The sequence below is a fragment of the Fundulus heteroclitus genome, chromosome 6, assembly GCF_011125445.2.
Source record: "Fundulus heteroclitus isolate FHET01 chromosome 6, MU-UCD_Fhet_4.1, whole genome shotgun sequence".
Lineage (NCBI taxonomy): Eukaryota > Metazoa > Chordata > Actinopteri > Cyprinodontiformes > Fundulidae > Fundulus > Fundulus heteroclitus.
This window is the reverse complement of record NC_046366.1, coordinates 15,298,438-15,315,937: the sequence shown is the minus strand read 5'-3', so window position 1 is coordinate 15,315,937 and position 17,500 is coordinate 15,298,438. Positions and strand designations below refer to the sequence as shown.

Genomic DNA, 17,500 nt, shown 5'->3' with positions numbered 1-17,500 from the left:
CTTGCATTGTGTTGATAACTTTGCAGCAATCCCTCACGTACCTACAGTCTAATATTCAAAATAAGATGTGCGATAAAAAAAAACATACTTAAACTTACGCTTATCTTTAAAGTCATTCAGATTTGCATCATGAAATCTGTATAATGTGATTAAATTTGACTTTGTAAAGTGCCTTGAGATGACATGTTTCATGAATTGGCGCTATATAAATAAAATTGATTTCAATTGAAAATCAACTCCATATTTATAGTACTTTTGTACTGTGTAGCCTATACATAAATGAGCAGAAATTTAACAAAACTATTACAAAAAATAGAAAGGGAAAACGTGTTTAAAAAAGATAAATAATGTACAAAATGACAAAGAATTGTAAACATGCTATGTATTGTATTGCACACAAAGCAATAACAGAAAAGAACTCATTTTTTTTTCTGTAGGAACCACATCACAGAGGGAGTCGGTTTCCTTACGGACACATTTCACTGAACTCTCCCATATGTCATCATATGCTACCCGTTAGCTGGTTTTAACAGCGTTGTCCCAGCCTAATTCCAGGGGCAGTGCCGTTTTTGTCCCCGCTGTGAAGTTAATGTGTTGTTGTGATCTGAAGAGAGTCTGTCTGTGGAGCAGCGCCGCCGCGGACGCCTCCCTGCTGATAGTTAGCTAAGTGCTAACTGCTGCGGTGACACCTGCAAACTCGCATGCGTCTGTCACACACAGACAGCGGCTCATCTGGGATCAAGGGGGACTGACACAGGTTGGTAAAGTTCACTTAGTCGGTTTCTTTTTTTTTCTCTTCTGAGTGCCTCGTTGATGGCTTTATGTTCGTTTAGTAAACAATTCTGACCGGTAGCTGCCTGTTGGAGTCCCTCATCTTCCCTGTCTGTGTGCATGCTGTGGCGCTGCCATGCAATACTTGAATGTTTGGGGGGGGAAAGTCGCAGGTATTCTTTGCATCTATGTGTGACCCATCAGATCAGATCAGATCAATCGCACCGTCTTGAGTTGCGATCCCATGTTAGAATAGTTTCTTCTGTGTGCTGCTCAGGATCACATTGTGCTGGAGTCTTTTCCAGCTGTCAACACAAATCTCCCTTTAAACCTAAAGCCTGAAAGCAAAACCTACATCCTGAATGAACTGACTGCTTTCATTGGGCCGCATATTTCAGGCATTTGTTCCTCATATTTTAAACAGCAGACATAAAAACCCAGCGGATGGCTAATGTTTATGTTTCACTCGTCCAAAGCTTAGGCTTGTAATAAAGGCATCCAGGCTCGATTATCCAAATTATTCACAAAGCTTGTCTTTATATGTTCATGCTTCCTTGCTTGTGTTTTTTTTGTTTTTTGTTTTTTGCTAAGCAGAATGCCTCTACATCATGTAACTTATATTTAAAGTCTTGAAAAAACACGATTTTACTCTAGATTTGTGTTCAGTTTATTTATTTATTTTTAGTAATCGTTCTAATAATTTATCTACTCGCCAGCTGGGGAGTACATTTGGTTTCCGGTGCTCTGCCCCATGATGTAAAACATACATCTTGTTGATGGGCAACAGGGTGCTCAGTACATAGCGGGGAGCTCACAGTTGAACTCGTCAAACTAAATGCAAATGCAAATGTCAATGTTTAACTTTGACCTTTTCTCTTTCCTGAGCCTTGGAAAGTTTCTGACAGAACCATCTTTTAGCCGACGTCTCCTTGTAAGACGTATTATCATTTAGGCCAGAATGGCGGATGTCTGCAGTGTTGCCCTATATTGTGAGACAAACATGCAACCAACTCTATAAAAAACAAGCACAACGGGCCACACGATGAATGTGTCGGAGCCCAGACGTAGTATTCATAGATGCATCAGGGAATGGGGCAGTCATTTTGGAGGGTCTCACATGCCCCAAATACGTTTATTTGTGCCAATCATAACATTAATCATAACTCCACGATCTTTACACAGTGTGTAAATAAATACATGTTTTCATGCCGAAATACTTTTTTTGGCTCTTAAACAAAGATAGACATGGTATTGCGTATTAATGTATAAATAAATACATTCCAGGGTTCTCCCCAGAAGATGAAATAAGGGTGCAGCGCCGCTATTTGCACCCTCCAGATTCTTGCATGTGCTGACACTGTAACTCCAGGGAACTTCATTTGGCAACGTGATTCAACCTTAGTTTGTCAAATACAGAGACAACAAATTATTAAGCATTAAAGTATGGTTTATGTGTTGGGTTTCTGCATTGTTATCAACATCTGCTCAAAATATTGATCTGCACCACGTGATCTCCTTCAGGAGTTATTGCCGGTTATCGCAACCGTAAACTGCACAAAATACAGGCAACATTGCCACCTCTAAATTTACTCCCGTCGGCTCCTAAATCAGCCTAGAGTAGAAAAGACCCAGCCAATATGGCGGCGACGCAGGATACTCTCTAGCACGTAATGAGGGGTCTAGTATATTTTGTCTATGGGTAGGAGTGTGTGAACGCGGAGAGGCGCAGGAATATTTCAGCTGATTAGGTCACTGTGTCTGTAGAGCGGCAGTCCAAGGGGGTCTCTTTATAACTCGTGTTTATCGTCACTTATCTTAGAGCCCAAATAAGCGACTTCACTTTGAGAAACAAGTTAAAAAAAAAACGCAACCCACGACTCACAGAATTTACTAGCTGCTTTAGAAAAAAGAAGCCAAAAGTTGCTTATAGTAAGCGGACTTGGAAATAGTGGATGCATGGCGATGAATGTAGAAAAAGCTTTACTTAAAGGAACATATGATCTCATATGATTGGCTCAGGAGGCAGGAAGTAAACAAAAGCTACACTCTGAACCGAAGTCGTTCCGGACCGTTAAGTGAATTTTGTTCAGACAACATCAGAGAACAAACGGCATCAAGGGGACCAGGGAACACACCAGACTGGTCAGAGATAAAGTTGTGGAGAAGTATAAATCAAGGCTAGCTTGTAAAATACTGTGGAAAACATGTAACTATTAGTATTTATCTTAATATATGTCAATCCATCATTGGAAATGGCCATTCGCCTAAACCATTATGCAGGGTAAGGAGAGCATTCCTCCGAGAAGCTGCCGAGAGGCCCTTTGTAATTCTGGAGGAGCTGCAGAGATCCGCAGCTCAGTTGGGAGAATCTGTTGCCAGGACGACCGCTATTAATGACACCAGACGTCTGGATATTATGTGGCAAGTCTTTAAAGATCGCCGTTCACAGATTGTCTCCATCCAGTCCGGCTGAGCTTAAGCTACTTAACAAGAAAACTGGCAAAAGTTCCAATCTGAGGATGTTTAAAGGTGGTAGAGACTCTGCCCTCAGCGGTAAATGCACAGAAAGATCTCCAAAGTATGCTGAATTTAAATGTATGTATGTTAAATTGAAAACCGTGCACACCTATTCCGTCATCGCCACAGTTATGTGTCGCGTTGTGTTGGTCTTTCACATAAAATTCGAGTCCTAACAAATTCTCTGGAACTTCTGGGTTTTATTGTGACAAAATGGGGGACATTTCAAAAGGTTTGCATGTTTTTGGAAGCCACTGTTTTTAAGTCATACCTACCCATAAAACACTCCTAAAGCCTTAGTGGTGCCCCCTCTAGCCCTGCTTCCTGTGGGTTGTGTCCAATTCAAGCCGGACTCACTGTAAATTTAATAGAAAATCAGTTGACTAAAGACTAAAAAAACTGCTTTGATACCAATGATCAGCTCAATCTAGCTGCCAGTGTGAGGTCATTGCTCAACACCACTGACATATTTTCCTTCTCTAGACATGTATGATCCACATCATCTGAGACATTTTCTCTTCTCTTTCTTCTTTTGTTTCTTCTAGCCTTTCCTTGTAGACATCATGGAGCTCCAGGCGGTGCTGATGGCAGCAGGAGGCGGTTCACGTATGACGGATCTGACTTACAGCACTCCCAAACCCATGCTGCCGGTTGGCAACAAACCACTGATGTGGTATCCCCTCAACCTGCTTGAGAGAGTGGGCTTCGAAGGTGATAACTAGATGTCACCCCGCACCACCCATTTAATCGCTTTTAATCACTGAGATTCAAAACAACTTTACATTATGTCGGTATTAAGCCACCTTCAACTTGATTTAAGGGTCCAACACGACTTTAAGGGCACAAAACGTTACCTGCTTTAGCGAAAATCCGACATCTAATATAAATTGTATAAAATACGGTTCTGCAAGCTGTGTCTGATCCCACACACCGTGTCAAACCCGAAGTCAGGGGCTCGGTGTGAGCTGTGTGCCCCTCAGTCAGATTAGGTGTCTCTGTGGCAGGAGCCGGGCTTGTTAGAGGGAGAGCATTCCTGGTTTCCATATAAAATGTAAAGAGCCAAAATGCTGCAACTTGGTTTATGTGGCCCAGATGAGAAGTGTGGAGCATAAAGTGGAAAAACTTCCCTTGAAAAAGAAAACTTTACCTCTCGCTTGCACATACGGGCTTTAACTCTGTGTGTGTGTGTGTGTGTGTGTGTGTGTGTGAGGGTTTTTTCCCCTTGAATCTGTCATTTTTCCTTTCTACCTCCACATTTCTTTAAGTATAGAGATCTTATCCATTCTGCTGATTTTAAAGATGAAATCCATGTTTGAAACTTAACCTCAATGGGATAGATGTTCCTGAAAAAACCCATAATGATATATGGTAATTAATAGTTTAACTGAAGATAAAACATCTCATTAATTCATATTGCATGAAACTAGACGCTACAGGAATAGTTGTTCAATCGCACGATACCTTTTTAATAGCCTGAGATCTGCTTTTGGGTTTTCTCCTTGGAGATCTGAGCTGTAACCAGAAGCGTTGAGGCTTGAGTTGTCTTGGCCTTGTTTCTTAAAAATTATTAGCTCTATGAGTTCAAGCAAACAACATCCATTTATTATTATTATTGTCTTTTTTTATTCTTGACATGTTTAAGAAAACACTTTTAAATTCTCAGTAATGATTTAATTTGTAAAAATGGGCCATATTAATTGCAGTTCCATTAATTATCCGCTGATTGTATAGTTCAAAGCCAGGAAAATTCCTCATTTTGTTCTAGTTTAATTTTCACTGTGACATCTTTGTTAGATTGATCTGTAAGGGCTGAGGGGGACGTACGGCTTCTCTGTCAAGATTAATTCACATTGACACAATCGTTTAACGAGAAGAGTTAAAATTATTTTTGCTCCAACTCTATAGGCAACTTTATGTTTAAGATGGTAATTAAATTCTCCTGTGATTGAGAGGTGGCTGAGATTAAATAAGAGGCAACTTTGTCCAGATGATTGCATTTATTAGATAAATAATATTTTCTGAATAGGATTTTTTTTAAATAAAACTTCTCAAACGCCTTTTAGCTCAGTGCTGAATGTCATTTTCAAGCCTTTTAAACCTTTTCACTAATTTCTCGGCACGTTTATGGTTCCTATTTTAAAACACAGAACCTCCAGATTTATTGGCATCCCAATAAAGATGTGCAACTCTTATGTTAAATGCATCTTTTTTTAGAGCGGTATACTTTTACATTGAAAAAATTTAAAAGTAATCTATGCTTTACTGTAATCATGTTTACTCAGTGGGGAAGGAAAGCCCATGTTATTACGGTCATTTGATAAAAGGTTAACGTCATGATGAGAATGGACTTCAGAAAGAAGATTCTAGCAGCTTATGAGCCTGGATTTAATGAGGTTTCAACATAATTAGAAATCAAGGATTACTAATGTGCAGAAAGTTGTTTAAGAGTGGAGGACGTTCAAGACCGCTGCACACGTCCCCAGGTCAATTTTACCTCAAAAGCAGACTGCAAGGAGCTGAACGAAGTCTCTAAAAACCATAAAATATCAATACGGACGGGGCGTATGACACTGGTGTTTAAGTAAACGTGCATTCCTCCACAATCAGAGAGAGGCTGCACAAATTTAGCTTCCATGAGAGGTATGCAAGGAGGAGGTCAGTTTAAAAGAGAGAGAACAGAGAAAGACAGAGCTTCTTTAATGATGTTTTTTTTAGCAAAGATAAGCCTAAAATGTATTTACTTGGACACCAGAACAGAGAAAGGTTCCGGGAAAAAGACCCTCAAATCAGCTGTGAAGCATGGAGGTGGCAGTGTCATGGTTTGGGGATCCTTTGCTCTAGCAAGACCCGGTTGCCTCGCCGTCGGAGAATCCACCATGAATCTGCCTGAGAAACATGATCAGATGTTCCTCAGGCAGATTCACATAGATGACATTCATTCAATTACATGCATGTGATCTGTGTGTGTCTGAAATTTAAATTATTCATACATGACTTCCTGTTTCCCTGTGCATGATGCGACACAGAAATGGGAATGACAAGACAGCATGCCTTTCCGTTGAGGCAGATGTGTGTTTCTCTTGTTAAGTCAGGAGCTCTAACTGTGCCAAACAGGCTGAGCAAGAATCTCCAAAACTCCCCGTAGGAAATTTTAAATTGTTAAAATGTATATTTAAGAGTTAAAAAAATAGATTATATGGTGAATTTGATGATTGATTACGTTGGCAAACATTTAAGGTGCCAGGTAGTGCTTTAAGCTTTATAAAAAAGATCAACTTGTTATTGCAGAATCAGATGCTCTACACAAGCTGATTGTTGAGAAATAAAGGTTCAGCTTTTCAGTTCTCCTTGTGAAACATATTGACTTCATGAAAGCTGCGTGTTGTGAAGCCAAACCTTTATGGCTCACAATGTTGGGACAAGCTAATAGTCAGGTGTGCCGTTTCCTGTCTGGACCTAGACTCCAGATTTCTGACTTTTATGCCGCTGCAGGTTCACAAGCCTGGCTTGATTAAGGAAAACCTTCTATTTTCCAGACTTGACAATAAACTGTTCATTACCTGTAGATTGGTGTTAGTGTAAAAGGAAAGTTGCTTTCCATTAGTAATCACTCTGTGTGGCCAGGAGTTTACTATGTGCTGCCTGCTAGCCAGAGCTTGGCAATTAGATTTTACTGGGCTGACACAGCTAGTCTGAGCAAATGCCCAGTAGAGACAGTTTAACGTCGACGACTCATAGTAAATCGGAGACCTGCAGACTCTGCCTGTTCTAATAAGTCATATAGTTCTGTTGCTTCCAGCAAGGCTCAGAGATTCATTTAAAAGCTAGTGTGCTGTTGCAGAAATGTTTATTTTCTTTGACTTGCTTGTTGTCTGTGGGCTGTGTTTGTAGAGGTCATTGTCATCACCACCAAAGAAGTCCAGAAGATGATGAGCACAGACCCCAAAATGAAGCCGGACGTAAAGATGAAGATGGAGGTTGTTTGTGTCCCGGAAGATGGAGACATGGGCACCGCCGACGCTCTCAGACACATTCAGCAGAAGATCAAGGTCTGTTTGTTGTTTTGTTTTTAATCTGCGTATAGAAATTCTGTCAGAAACCTTTGTTGCATGATAAAGTGGACCTGTCCCAATAATTGCACAATTTCCACATTATAGTTATTTAAGATATCCCCCTTTTGTATAATCTCTATATTTGCTTCAAACTGAATGAAAACGAGTGGATTATCATTCTATATTTCATACCTATGTTTAATGTGATGCCTGATTTTTACCCGTCTTGAGTTAGTTCACAAAGAAGCAACCTTCGTGGATAACATCTCTAATTATTTAAAGAACTGTGGAGGTAGAAAGGAAAAATAACAAAGATTGAAGGGGAAGTTTAGAAGGTTGTGTGTTCTGCTGGGTTACCACTGATCCATGACTGTTCCCTCCCCCGATTGGCAGCCAAGGCTGCTAAAGTGCCTCATTTTACCTTTTTTTTTTTTTTTTTTTCTTTTTTTTTCCCAACACACACAAACATTCGCACTTGCACACATGAGACCATGCTGGTTTGCTATCCCTGACCTCCCAACTCCAATTTCCAGCCCCTGCTCTGGATCCTGCCTGCTGATCCCACCATGCCTCCCTTCATCCAATTCACTTTAAACATATGAGGTCATGGTTAAGACTCTAACTCCCTGGGCTGCCAGTGTACCCAGTGCACCATATGGTCCCAGAGAGTGGACGAGCACATCTGTGCAACATTTGTGTTTGGGTATTTTGCGGTGTATATGCAATGGTTCTGACTGGCTTACTCTTAGCATGATGACATATTTGGTTGACTTTTTGGGGGCGGCGGCTACCTCCAGCTCAAATGGACGAGATGTCTGCTCCAAAGACACACGGGACAAACAAACATAAATATACAGGCTTAATCGTAGCGGGCAAATTAGAGAGACCAATTCACCTAACATGCATATTGCTGTGGGAGTACCTGGAGAGAACCCAAGCATGCACAAGGAGAACAAGCTGCATCAGTCTCCTGATGGCTCTGCAGCCTGTGACTCTCTAGGTTGCCATATGTGGCTCTTTAATGCCCCTTTTTTTCCCCTATTTTTAAAATAGGGAAGTGTTCACCAACCCTCTGGCCTTACCGGGTTTGTAGGAAACCCGAGGACCGGGAGAACTACTGCCCTAGACAACGTATATTTGACTCTTAGATTTCTAAACGTCTGGCAGCATTTCCGATCCCAGCGTGTTTCATGACAGTTTGCAAGCTCAAAAGGAGGGAAACGAGAAGTATCAGGCTGCAGGCACCGTTCTCAGGCTCCCATTACTCTGAGGGCTTTTCCACTTCGTAAATCCCCCAACCTTCCCCTTAGGCATGACCCCTAACCTTAACCGCAGACTACATGAGTAAATTGTCAAATTATACATCCATTATTAGCCAGAGGGTGAAGCCTTACAGTTTTGTTGAGGGCTTTTGGTATAGTGTGTTCACTGATTGGAGAAATATTGGACTTTATGAGTTCTAATTATTGGTAAGTGACAATAATTGTTCGACTCCTGTGAAATAAAAAGAGGAATCTTGGTGCAGCTTGGTGTTTATAGCAAAAAGTATTTTAAACGTGCTACATATTCCAGTAAATGTTTTTGGTGCATGTTTAACTGATCAATATAGCTGTTTTTAGACATTACTTTAATGCTAAATGGTAAACTGCTTGCAAACCGAGTCAGCTGCTGTTTTTGTAAAACAACACCTCCTGGGAACACATTGAAGCGTGTTTAGTTGTTTTAACTGTTGATTTGTGAAAAACACATTTTATAACCACGGGAGAAATCCTCTACTAAATGAAGTGCAAAGATTTAATCATACAAAAATAACAGACCGTTGTTTAAATGTGCCAGAATTAAAGATCTGGATTTGTCCCCATTGGGCATGCTAGGTCAATACCAACTTTGTCTCCTGTGGTGTGCACCAAGGATCAGTTCTGGGGTCCTTTCTTCTTCATTTGTACATGTTGCCACTTTGGCATATTATCAGCAGCTCAGTTGTAGCTTAAACTGGGTAGAGATGTATCTGAGACCCTATTAACTCAATCTTCATCATTATGAGCCTCTCCAGCCTTTCCATTCTCCTCTCTTTCCACACATACAGCCTGTCAGGAGGAGATAAGGTTTGGATGCAACAAGATTTCTTCAACCTTAAAACAAAACTGATTCAAACTAGTACTTAAAAAAAAAATCAACAAGAAATTCTTAGTATTTTCTCTGGCCAGATCCATTTCTCGTTCCGGTGCCAGATCTTGGTGTAATTTTAGATCCACGGCTCACCTCCGAAAGCCATATCAAGCACATCTGTAAAATATCATTCCCTTAACCTCCGAAATATTGCAAAACTCTAGCCCACACTCTATTTTACTGATGCTAAAAAAAAAAAAAAGTGCATTCATGCCTTTGTCTCCTCCAGACTGGACTATCGCAATGCACTTCTCACCAGGATCCCTGGCAAGAACATACAAACATTGCAGTATCTCCAGACCAGCGCAGCCAGAATCCTGATGGGAAGTGCGTAAACACTAGCATATCACCCCAGTTCTCTGTTTATATCACTGGCTTCCTGTCTCTACCTGGATCACCTACACAATCGCTTTGCTCTCTTTCCACTGTCTGTACGTCAATGCGCCATCTTTACTAAAAACAAAGTACTCTCCCTTCACTTTCTCTCACGCGCTCTTTGCTCCTCCGACGCCAACCTTCTTCACAATCCCAGGGTTTGCTCTGACACCGTAGAAGGCGGGGCCTTTTCTCGCGCTGCGCCTCGGCTGTGGAACGCTCTGCCTCCACATCTGAGGTTCTCCACAGACTTTTAAACAGACTTGAAAACCTTTCTTTCTACCCAGTGTTTGAAATAATCTCTTTTTGATTGCTTTGACTTGTTTTTCTTTTAATATTTATTTTACTCACTGCTTGTTTATTGTATCTACTTTTTAATGTGCATGCTATTTTATTGATTTATTCACTGTTGCACTTTTACATTTTCTGTAATTTCCTTATTGTTGTTGTTCATAAAAATAACTTATTTTGAAATGATGTGCTTTTATTTTTTTATGCAACCATTTAGTTTTAGACTGCAGGAGGTGGAATGTTTGAGTTGTCCTGTTTTATGTGAATTTTAACATTTGCCCTATTTTACACTCTCCTTTATTGCGATGAAATTACATTTGACTGTGCTTTAGTTTGAGTTGCACAATATTTCAAATCGCATTCGTCACCAGTCTGCAAGAATACATTTTTGCAATATTGCAATCGCAAAGAGCCTCCAAGGGGCAATATTTGGTAGGATACTATATTTTTTTTAAGTGCTATGCAGGCAAATTCGTAATGCTAATAATATATTTGGCCTGTTTGATTGCCCGTCACTGCCCTCCGGCCTGCAACTGATTTATATTTTAGTGGTCATCATGCCAAAGTTAACAGGGGTGATTGTGTTGAGGAAAAAAATAACATATGAGCCAGACACTATGGGTTAATCCTAAAAAATATTATTACAATATTAAGCAATACCATCACAATGAGATGTTTTGCTGATATCATGCAGCCCTGGTTGTAGTTTTTTCCTTTGCTACAACTTCCACTATCTTGGCTGATTTATTTATTTATTTTTAATTAAGACAGTCAAATACTTGAAGCTACAAAGAAAGAAAGTGTCAAATATATATTAATAATAAATATTTGCCACACTAAAATCAGTGTCACAACTGTTTTTGTTCTAGTAACGTGAAACTGTTTCCGCAGCTGTGGAAAAATGATTATCAGGGTTCAGGTAATTACAGTCTAGCAAGGCTTTAGGAAATATGACACAAGTGTCAAGGCAGTGCTGCTCATCTTCTTTACATAAAGATCCGTTTTACCTTTGAACTTCAAAAATAGTGCAATCCAAAACTTGCATGCACAATTTCTTTTGCTGCTTGCAGGCCCTTCGAAACCCGTGCTATTATGCAATAGAGCAAGTAATGTTTTTATGGAGTTGAGTGCTAATCTCCCTGTCAGTAATTTGATTTTATTTTGACAGAAAAAGAACCTCTCGTGTATTTCTGTCATTTCTTCATGAATTAAAAACCCACACACAAGTACGGCGCACTCCACCAATGATACTGTTATCTTTCCTGCCTTTAAAAAAACATCAACTTTATTTTGTCCTTGCAAGAGATTTTATAGAACAACGTTCTTTACTTCAACAGGGGTTTAGCTGGGTTTGACAAAGCAGCTATAAAGTTTTAATCACTCTTTATCTAAAACAATAGTTGCTTTAAATTTTATTTCTAAAAAGAAATTAAATCTGACTTTGCACATGGAACAAATGTGGATGAACATCCATCTCTTTTACTGAGGGCACTTGCATGTGGAGATTGCTGAAGTGGCAGACTAACGTTGGCTCGCTTCAACTGTGTTTTGATATGCCTCATTAAGAACTTGCTTCATATTGCGTTTTCCTACATTTCCAATTCTCTGTACAGTTCATGTTTTATTATAATAAAACACAATAGACACATATAAGGGGAAAAGCCAGGCACAGCACAGAACAGATCCAATCCTAGGTATCAAGCTGCATCTCTCTTTCATCCTGTATATCAGGGTTGAAAGTACTTAGGGGGATATTTGTTATATTTCTTCCATATTCACTTTGATTATGGCATTGCAGAAATGAAAGGAGACTGACTGCTTGGTTAAAGTTTCAGTATTTTGAATAGAGTGACTTTTAAGATGAGCAACGGCCAGATTACAACTAATAAGAACTTTACATCTATGTTTAAGTAACTCTTGTCTCAGTGTGGAAAAAACTTTGTTGTTTTTTGTCGTTTCTGCGCTGAAAGTATTTATCTTAGTTACCCACTAGATCTTTGAATTATTAATTAGATTGTTTTAAAAAAATAAATAATAATAATTTTTGTTTTAGACAGATTTTTTTTTCTTTTTACAAATTTTACAGTGAGAATGTTATTTTTGGATATATGTTATTTATGCATTTCATATTGTAAAGTGTTACGCACATTTTCCAGGACATGCCCGTACAGATGGGTGTTGTTCCTCCCGACGATTTCCTTGATCAAAACTTTGCATGTCCTCGTATAAACACACTTAAGCCAAACTAGCCGCTGCTTGCTCCCATTGAGAGTCGCTCAGACTCTAATCCTCCAAGCAGTTCACCAGATTAGAGGCATTGAGTTACACACACTCACACTCTGCGAGGTGATGAGTGAAGAAGTGTACCCATGGCCTGCCAAATCCAGGCAGACAGATCTCCCCATCTGTCAAAGCGATGCATCAGCGCGGCATAGAAACCCCGACACACCTACTTGTGTCTTTTGGCAAACACCGTTCCACGAGGGGATTTGGTCGAGGCTAAAAACAAAATACTTACAGGAATCAATGTACACTTAGAGTGAGCACAGTGGGTCCTTCCTCTTGATTAATGAAAAGAGAGATTACGGGCAGCATATTTTGATTTGTTCACTCTCCAAACACCGTAGTTGTACAAAGGTGGACGGATATGCTGATTAATGCTTGGATCTCTGAGAAAAAAGCCAAACTAGTGAAAGGAGTACTTAACATGCTCTTTTTGCTTTGTATGCTTAAACCCTCCTTGACATTATTTTTTTATTTTTTATTTTTACCATCATTCAGGTTTAATTATGTCGGAAAGTCAGGGTACGTGAGCCAAAAGAACCAAACGCACATTGAAAACTCTGATTCAAAGTTCCTCCTTCGGTCTACAAATGTTAGGCAGCTTTTAAGACTCGAGAGAAAAGGTGGAGAAAGAGATGGAGCAGAGAGGTACTGCAAACATCCAAGACTGAGTATCTGTTTTCATTGTATAGCTCACACCACACCCTCAATGCTTTCTGTCGTGCTTTTGTTTCCTTTTTAGGAGCTGTTTGTTCAAACTAAACGCTAATATTTGAAATTTGAATGGAAATCTTTGATGTGTTGAAAGGAAAATTTAAGCCAGTTTGAAGACTTTGCTTTAGGACAAATGTTGTTAGCTGAATGGCAGTGTAAGACAAGATATATGTATTTGTAAAAAAAAAAAAATGTAGTTGCTACAGAGACGCTAGTAAACAGTTTGTTTGAAAGAAAGAGAAACAAAGTATCAGACATCATCTGTGTTGATGTACACACGGAGCTACAGCCACAAACTTCAATGTATTTTTTTGTTATTATTGGTAAAACAACATAAAATGGGGAATAACTATGAAGGGTGAAGTGGTTTTCAAAATTTCTAGCAAAGAAAAATGTGTGGCACGCGTTATATTTAGTCGTTAGTAGAGCTACTTCTGCTGCAGTTGCAACTGCGGGTCTTTTGGGGTTTGGCTCCACCAGCTTTGCTGAAACCTTCGGCGATTCTCCTTTTCAAAATCGCTCGAGCTCGTTTCAGATTGGATGGAGAACATCCGATCTGATTGCCAGAACTTCCTTGATTTAGGTCTAGACCTTTCTAACACATGAATGTGCTTCGGATCTAAACGATTTCATTCTGGCTATAGATGTACATGTGGGGTTGTAATTCCACTGGCATTTAAACTCCCGCAACCTTTCCCAAGTCTTTTGCCGCCTCTAAGAGGTTTTATTCCAGGATTGCTCTGAATTATCTCCATCTTCTTACCAACACTACCCAGCTTACCTATGCATGTTAAAGAAAAGCACCCTAACAGCCCATTGCTCCACTTTTTAACATGGGCATTACACGTTCAGGGGGTTAGTTTGGCCAAAAAGCTACATTTTAGACTCATCTGATCAGAGCACCTTCTTGTACATAGTTCTGTAGTTTTTTTTTTTTTTTATCTCACCTGTGCTGTGGATCTTTGCAGCTTCTCCGGTTACCTCTGAGCTGCTTCTTTCAGTAAAGCTCTCCTTGCCAGGCCTGTCAGTTTAGGTGGATGCTCATATCTTAGTAGGTTTACAGTTGTGCTACTGTTTCCATTCTCAGACGATCATTTAAACAGTGCTCTGCGAGACATTCAAAAGCGTGAATATTGCTCAACAACCTAACCCTGCTTTCAACTTCTCCTCAATTTTCTCTACTGCAGGGATTCCCAAAGTGTGATGAAAACTGTAATGGCGGTCTGACAGTGTTTTTCCCCCACACACACCATAAAGACGTGTAAATAAACATTTTATATGTAAAGATTAAAATCAAAAACTGTAAATTTAATCAATAAATTAAAATGTATCGTAATGATCCGTATTAGACTTTATTGCTAAGTGTTGTTGCACACTTACTGTTTCTTTAAGTTAGGTTGCTTTGGGTTTATGCCGGAAGAAATGTGTGGCTTCTTGGGGGAGGAGTGGTGGTTCAGGGGGACTGGCGGGGTGAAAGCTGTCCTGTTCTGTACGTCTTAAAATGTTACCAGCAAAACCTCTGTCTGGTGCTTGGGTGTCATAACAGAACGTTACAGTATTCACACGAAAATGTATTTATTTAGAAGAAATCTTCTTCTACACTTCATTTTAAGATGAAATATACACATTGTGCTGGATATGCGCACCTGGCTTGTGGCTTCTACTTCATTCACTCTGGCAAATATGTTCAATTGGCTGAAATCAAGGAAACTGTCATACAGGTGGGACATTTAAGGTCAAAGTTAGTGATGAAGGAGGAGAGGAACCAAGAGAGAGTGGAATCGGAGGCAACAGAGGAGAGAATTGCAACGGATCCGGGAGAAGAAAACGAGCAAGAATCAGAAAAGATTTAAATTGAGTGACTCGGTCTCTCTATCGATCGCGCAGCACCTACACACAGCGCTGCTCATACTACTGTGACTCTGAACCGGCTACAAGCACTGATGCGCGCTGCCGCTGCCGCTGCTGCTGGTGGGAAAACTGGTGGTAGACACGGTTTCTTGACTCTGCTCACGCACGGATTCTGTGATCATTTTCATTGTGATTCAGTCAGGTGCAGTTCATTTTAAAGATGCGGTTTTAGCGCGTATTCAGACAGGAACAGGGAAACCGGCAACCGGTGGTGGGGGCCGCAGGGAGCTGAGATGTGTTGTCATGGGCGTGTTTACCTGCTGTGAAACAATCAGGAAATAACTTTTTATTTCTCTGATTAATAACATTTTTATGGAGCGTTCTGTTATTGTTACTCAGTGCCGCTCTAACAGTTCTTTCTCTCTCTCTCTCTCTCGCTCGTCATCGGACACAAATCAAATTAAACCTTTTCGTGTTTGTATTTTGCGGCGTAAAATTGTGAGTCAGACTCAGATTTAGAAGCTGGTACACGAAATGAACAAAGTGAGAACACACGCACAGGTAGATCATCAGAGTTTAATTCATGAATCTACCTGGAGGGTCTCTGATTCAGAGACGTTTCAGGTTGTGGAGGTGTGACCGATCTGAGCGTCTCTTTCTGTCTCTGGCTCCAGGCTGAGCCACCGATGCACCTGAAAATCCTCAGGATTCTGTTGTGGATGTTGTGTTACTTTATTGCAATTTAATTCAAATTGTGGTCTAATTTTATTTCCATAACCTTTTGTTATGATGGTTGAGTTGTAACTGTAACTGCATTTTATTTAATTTTTTTGAAGATTGGGGGTGTGTCAACCCAGTTGGGACACAGAAGGGGGTGCATGGCTAAAAAAGTTTGGGAACCGCTGCTCTACTGTTCCTTGCTCTTCATGTTTGTTCACCATCGTTCTAAAAAAAAAAAACACCTCTGAGGCCTTCACAGAACAGCTAGATTTATTCTAAGATAAAATTACACACAGGTAGCCTCAGCGAACTATTTAAGTGACTTCTGAATGCAATTGGTGTCACTAGATTTTGCTAAATATATTTGCAAGCTACACCTTTCATATTTTTATACATATACATACATTTTGTTTTTATTTCTCACTTCACAATCATGCATTACTTTGTGTTTCCCTGTGACAAATAAATCAAACTAGTTTTAGGTTGAAAGTGCAAACTATTAAATGTGTTGCAGGGTACAATAAATCCCAAACGTTGCGGCACAAACAGTCTGTAAGTTACTTAAAACCGTAGCAACATTCAGGCAAAGACTTGGCCGGTTTCAGCTGGCTGCCTTAAATTATTTTATATTAGACTGATATTACCTTCAAGTTTCTCTAAGAGAAAAACATATATATCTTTTGAATCCAAGAACTCAAAGTAAAAAAAAAAATTGTGAAATAATTTCTGGCTTAGAAGGCAGATATAAAAACTTATTGCGTCAGACACAAATTTATTTTTGATACAGCTAAAATCTTTTAAACATTACTGTTTGTGGTGGGGGGGGGGGGGGGGGGGGCATTTCTGTGGTAGGTCAGGATTGCGTACGTAGTTCTGGGTTGAAGTCACCTACCACTTGGATAAGTATGTGTCTGTGTGAGATTTTGTAAGCACCAGTGTGTGTGGTCCTGACCTGTCCCCTGATCCTGGCTGCGGAAAGGCCAAAGTGCCTCTGCCTCTCCAGCTGACTCCACTCCGCTGTCGCCTCAGTGTGTGGGTGTGTGTGTGGCCTCTGTGTAAGCACGCTATTGTCCATTGATGTGCGAATGCATGTGCATGCATGTGCGCATGCTTTTGTGCTCTGTTTCTGAACATGTGTGCACGCTTGTCAGCGTGTGATAGAGAGACAGAGCAGAGTTAAAAGATCTGAGTCTGTAGGTCTTCTGCAGACACCTCCAGCTTTAGTCAGGCCGCTTCCTGTTGCCGGGTCCGGATCGAGCTTATGATTGAAGTTAATCTCGGTTACCTCGATGGCCCTTAATCCTGCTGATACTGCTCACACTTGGAATACACACAAAGAACTTCTCTGAACTCTTTATCGTTCAAATTAAATCATCGCCACATGGCCGTTTGGAGTTATGGAACGGGCTTGAATAAGAGCAGTGTTTCACAATAATGTCAAGAAAAAAATAGTCATACCAAATCAGAAGTGCAGCAAATAAAAAATTTACAGAATCGTAATAATTTCTAATAAAGTCCACAAAGATATACCTTTAAGAAAAAGCACAGGATTAATCATGAACCGGAAACATTAACTGATTAACTAATCATTAATTACACATTCAATTAGATACTAACTAATAATGAAATGATCATGAACTGACAATTGGAAAAACAAATGAAAAGCTTGTAATCATTTATTCCAGAGCCTCTTCATTATAAAATTGTTCAAGATTACGCTCACTATATATATATATATATATATATATATATATATA

General features: G+C 39.9%; 1 protein-coding gene across 2 annotated transcripts in view; it reads left to right on the top strand.

Moving 5' to 3' along the window:
• Window positions 1–461: 461 nt before the first annotated feature.
• The window catches only part of eif2b3 (eukaryotic translation initiation factor 2B, subunit 3 gamma), a 52,987-nt gene continuing 35,948 nt past the window's right edge, over window positions 462–17,500 (top strand). The window contains exons 1-3 of one of the 2 annotated variants that reach the window (XM_036138160.1): window positions 462–757; window positions 3,834–3,999; window positions 7,180–7,337. In XM_036138160.1, the coding sequence (XP_035994053.1) occupies window positions 3,852–3,999; window positions 7,180–7,337 (306 nt within the window). In that variant the 5' untranslated portion in view covers window positions 462–757; window positions 3,834–3,851. The remainder of the gene's footprint in view (window positions 758–3,833; window positions 4,000–7,179; window positions 7,338–17,500) is intronic. The other variant, XM_012878972.3, reaches the window with a different exon arrangement.